At 41.8% G+C, this 5,058-nt stretch overlaps 1 protein-coding gene across 1 annotated transcript in view; it reads right to left on the bottom strand.

The window, feature by feature from the left end:
- Window positions 1–5,058, bottom strand: part of DCBLD1 (discoidin, CUB and LCCL domain containing 1) — a 53,136-nt gene that overhangs the window by 33,595 nt on the left and 14,483 nt on the right. Inside the window, exon 4 of the mRNA XM_013004494.3 lies at window positions 4,250–4,301. Within this exon, the coding sequence (XP_012859948.2) occupies window positions 4,250–4,301 (52 nt within the window). The remainder of the gene's footprint in view (window positions 1–4,249; window positions 4,302–5,058) is intronic.

Raw genomic sequence — 5,058 nt, 5'->3', positions numbered from 1 at the left:
GGGAGAGGGTTGTAAACAATATGCATAGCATAATCTCAGTTTCATTCAAAGAAATATTTTTTAAAATATAGATATAACTAAATATATGAAACAACAATATATATTTTCTATGGATAAAAATGAAAACATGGGTTTTCTCTCTTGTGTGGGATTTGAGTGAAGTCACTTTCGGTGTTCTATAACTTTGTCATATCTGACTCCTCTACACTAGCACTCTCTGATCGAAATACAATTGGAGATCATACATGTCATTAAAAATATTCTAACTGGTAATAGGAAAAGAATAGGTAATTTTTATTTCTAACACATTTTATGTTGTCCAATATACCCAAACTTGATCATTTTTATATGTAAGAAACAGAAAATGATCATCAATGTGCTATGTTACATCCTTTTCTTCACACGAAGTTGAAATTGGCTCCATGGCAGTAAGAAAATGGGAGAAGCCTTCAAAATCGGGGGAGTGTTTCCGCCACTCCGCCACATCGCCACTGGGATAGCCACTGTGCAGGGACTCAGCAGGCACATGTGGGCTGCGGTTGCCACGTGGCACAGTGCAGCTCTATGTTAATGATGATTACCCCTGCCAATCAGAAAAGGGTCCATTTTAATTAGCATTGCATTTGCTTTCAGTAATTTTTTCTGGTAACCTTGAAGAAACATGTAACAGTGTGTGGCATGGTTGGAGCAACGTGGTACTGAAGGCAGGGGTCCAGGTTCTGGCACGAACCAGATGGCTGGGTGACCCTAACTAGCACATATAATCCCTCTTGGGTTCTGTTTCCTCCCCTGCACGCCCTTTGGATGTTAACATCTTCACAGAATATAAGGGACAGCTCTTCGTCTATGAAAGCCATGCAAAAAGAAAGTCTGAGTATCACAAGAACACTGGCTGCTTTGAAGAGGGGCGCTGCCTGCACTTGTGTCTATATATATCACTGCACAATCATGTTTACCTACTTGGATTGTTCAAACAGAACATACCAGACCACACAGATACCAAAATAGCACTTGCTCTTCATTCATTTCCTTTCAGTTTCCTCCTGCTGACTTAGCTCATTATATGTATAACAACATATAATTACTGAGATAAGCTGAGTGTTTCCTAATTCTTTCCCACTGACCTTATTATATACGATCTGAACATTACAGCAGTAATCAATCAAGGTGTTAAGAAATAAAAAATACTAAGGTTTACAATTTCATATCTTAACCCCTGGCGATAGATTTTTTTTCAGAATTCATAACTGTGGAATTTCAGAAAAGTGAAGAGTTTTGATCATGTGTCTAGTATACAAGGGTACATCAAATATTGCTACAAAATGGCAGAAACTTAATATTTTACATACCAAAATATGAAGCTACTGCTTCTCAAAACATCCTGTGCCTCGGTCTATACACTTCTGAAGGCAACATTCCCATCTCTCTAACCTTCCCAGAAGAATCCCTCGTCTTTGATTTACACCACCTCAAAAATGGCAGCTTTGCCATTTTCAAGGGACTCAAATCATGTTCCTTCTCAATGTTCTCTGAGCTTGAGAAACAAAAATCAGTCGGAAGGAGCTGCAGGGTGGATGGGGTAAAGGTTCCCCGAGGAAATGTTCACAAGGCAGCCCTTGCTCCCTGTCCTCCAGTGGGGGACAGCCACATTGTCGGCGGAGGAAAAGCCCGCGGAACGGCTTCCTGACCTTTCCTCTGAAAGCACTCTCACATGTGCTTAAAACTCTTCCAAATAAGTCCCCATCATCAGACGGTGTCCTTTAAGAAAACCTGTCAAGGTTTCCCCCAATGAATCCCAACCAATTGTCCTTAGAAGCTTCTCAGCTGACCCATTTCCCTTGAATTTAACTGGCCCAGAAAATTCTCTTGGAAGCCCTATTTTGATTAGATCTTTTTTTTTTTTAAGACAGCCTAACTAAACTAAGACAATTGTATTAATGAGAGAACATGTCTGCAGTCAATCACAGATGGAGGAGGCATGTTTAAACACGTTTTGTTTGTAGTTTGTAATAATCTAATGCCCTAGTGAGGTATGTACCCATGAATCACACACTTGTATCAAAATGTGTGAACAAACTTTGTATGACACTATGTTGAAATGCTTTTGCTTTCAAAACTTTCTGTATTTTGGAATCACAGATCTGGGGCCACAGACTTGTATTAGGCGCCAGCCCATTCTCTAATGGATCACAACAAAATGACTGGGCTACAGTGTAGAGGATGTGGTTCCATGAATCCCCTGCAGAGGAGTATGTTCCTGAGAGAGGGTGGAAAATGCTCTTGATGCCCAGAGGTGCCATCACCACGGGGACTGTTTAGGTCTGCTCCGAATGACCTCAGAGAACCCCGGAATGACCTCAGAGAACGTTGGTACAATGTCTACACTAGATGAGGAGTAAATTTACATGGCAAAATGTTGTGATTGCTCATTTTATGTTTTGCTTTTTTTCTCCACTAAACTTAGTATTAGCTAATACTACAGTTGATTGTACACATAGGAGCATCCTGTTTCTTAGACTCCCCATATCTGATTTTTCTAGCCCCTCGATGGGACACAAGGAGTTCTGGTGGTGCAATGGTTATGTGATGGCTTGTGATCCACAAGGTCAGTAGTTGGAAGCCACCAGTTCCTCCTTGGGAGAAAGCCTGGGCTCTCTACTTCTGTAAAGAGCTGTAGTCTTGGAATTCCATAGGGGGCAGGTTATAAGTTGGCATCGACTCGCTGGCAGTGAGTTTGGCTGTTTGGTTTGGGTAGGGTGCACAGTTAAGTGCTTGACTACTAACCTAAAGGGTGTCGGTTGGAATACACCCAAAGGCACCTCAGGAGGCAAGTCTGGTGATCTGCTTCTGCAAGGTCACAGCCTTGACCACTCCATGGGGCAGTGCTACTCTGCACACACAGGGGCCATGCGTCGAATGGACTTGACAGCCATTAGCAATACGGCCTCTAGAGCCAGATGCTCTGGGTAGGGTAGCCTTGCTTGTGCTTTAATCTTTTGGGAGTAAGAAAGCCTATTTTTAGACGTGTTGGGGTGTTCACATAAGCTACTTACATGCAAAGTGCATAGAGAGCTGTGTCTGGTCGGTGGAAAGCACTCCAAAGAATGAACAGTTGTTAATGTTACTGTTGGCAATTATTTCCACATCGGTGGCTCTCAACTGGGGGCAATTTTGCTTGCCAGGAAACCTTTGGCAATGCCTGCGGACAGTTGTGTTTGTTACAACTGACATCTCTGGGGCAAACACAAAGTACGCTGAGAAGCACCCACCACAAAGTATGATCCGACCCGGACTGTGAGCAGTGCCGAGGGGGAGTACTGCTGCATTAGGCTGGCTCTCTGCATCTGACTGCCCATTGGGCTTCCAAGGCTACAATCTTTTCAGAAGCAGAGTGTCCCACTGACGGTCCATGAAGTAGAACCACGGCGTTAACAGCCCAGCACTTAACCTCTAAGCCAGCAGGGCTCCTGCTACCCCACTATATAGATGAGGAAATGTTAAGTCAAAGAAGTTAACTCATTTTTTCCAGTTAAAGCTGGGATGAGAAAGTTCACATTTTTAGTGAGCGTCTCCTTTGTGGATACCACAAAATGAACATTTTCCCAAATGAAAGAATTATAAAGGTCACCCCAAATACCACTCTCCAAATTAAAAAAACCCACTGCCACCCAGCTGGCCTATACAGGATTTCTGAGGCTGTAACTCTCTATGGTATTAGACAGCCTTGTCTTTCTCCTGAGGAGTGGCTGGTGGATTTGAATCACTGACTTGGTGGTTAGAGTACAATGTTTACCTGACAAGGACAAGGCTCCTTTCTACAAAAACAAGCTAAGTAAAAAAGTGTATTCTAGATTTAATTATAGTTCACTGACAGGACAGCAAGAGTCAGGGGTTGCTAGACTAGGGCCTGAGAGTCCAACCTAGCTAACTACTTTTCTGTAAATAAAGTTTTAAGCAGGGCTATATTCAATTGTTTATGTATTGTCTATAGTTGTTTTTGACCTAGACAGCAAAGTTGAATAGTTGCAACAGAGACTATGTGGTCTGAAAAACCTAAAATATTTACTATCCGATGCTCCTAAGGAAAGAATATGCCAATCCTTACTCTGGAAGAAACCATTTCAATTATTCTTCCTTATTAACAACATACGTGACTAAAAATGGCTGTGTGTGTAGATAAGGTACTTTATCTTGTTAATGTCAAGGAAAACAAAATGTTTAGTAGTGTGACTGCATATATCGTAGTTACCTGTATTCTGCCTTCAAATATTGGGTACCTCGTTCCAAACATGTTATTAAATCTGTCACAAATAAAGATAATTGGAATTAGAAGATTAAATGGAAGTGAGAATCCCTCAACCACTAAAGGTTTCCTTTTTACTAAAAAAGACAGTTTTTAGAAAACATTCATTCAGGACCTGTTGTTGAATATTCCTATTTAAAAATAAATTTAAAAACAACTGAGAACAGAGCCTCTCATTTGTAACCAGTTATATCTCTTTTGTACCAGCAAAGAGGTGTTTTCAGTGTTGATCCAGTGAATGAAAACAGAATCGATTTCCAACAGAAAACCGAACACTGGTTCAGTGACTGTATCTGCTACATGTCTACATGGGTGGTTTGTAGAGCCTCCACTGGAGGAAAATAACTTCAAAAACCAAATGTAGTTCATAGGGAAGGTTCCGGAAACATTTTTAACAATTTAGCCAGGGGCATCTGAGTTACCAAAGAAACAGGTTTTTACCAAGGCCACCAACAGTATATTGGCTTTGATTAATCAGTAGGTAGTGGGTACCTGTCGGGCTGCGAACCACAGGGTCAGCAGTTTGAACCCACCCCGAGCTGCTCCACGGAGGGAAGAGGTTTTCCATTCCTGTAGAGACTTATAACCTTGTAAACCAACAGGGGCAGCTGGACTCTCTCCTATAAACTCACTGCACATCAGAACTGACCCCATGGCAGTGAGTTTGAGGGTTTGACAAAACAAACAAACAAACGAGAAACACACACACACACACACACACACACACACACACACACACACACACACACACACAC

Source organism: Echinops telfairi, unplaced genomic scaffold (assembly GCF_000313985.2).
Source record: "Echinops telfairi isolate 266 unplaced genomic scaffold, ASM31398v2 ScPeMD7_3533;HRSCAF=4204_0, whole genome shotgun sequence".
Lineage (NCBI taxonomy): Eukaryota > Metazoa > Chordata > Mammalia > Afrosoricida > Tenrecidae > Echinops > Echinops telfairi.
The sequence above is the reverse complement of the archived record's forward strand: the minus strand, read 5'-3'. Positions and strand labels throughout refer to the sequence as shown.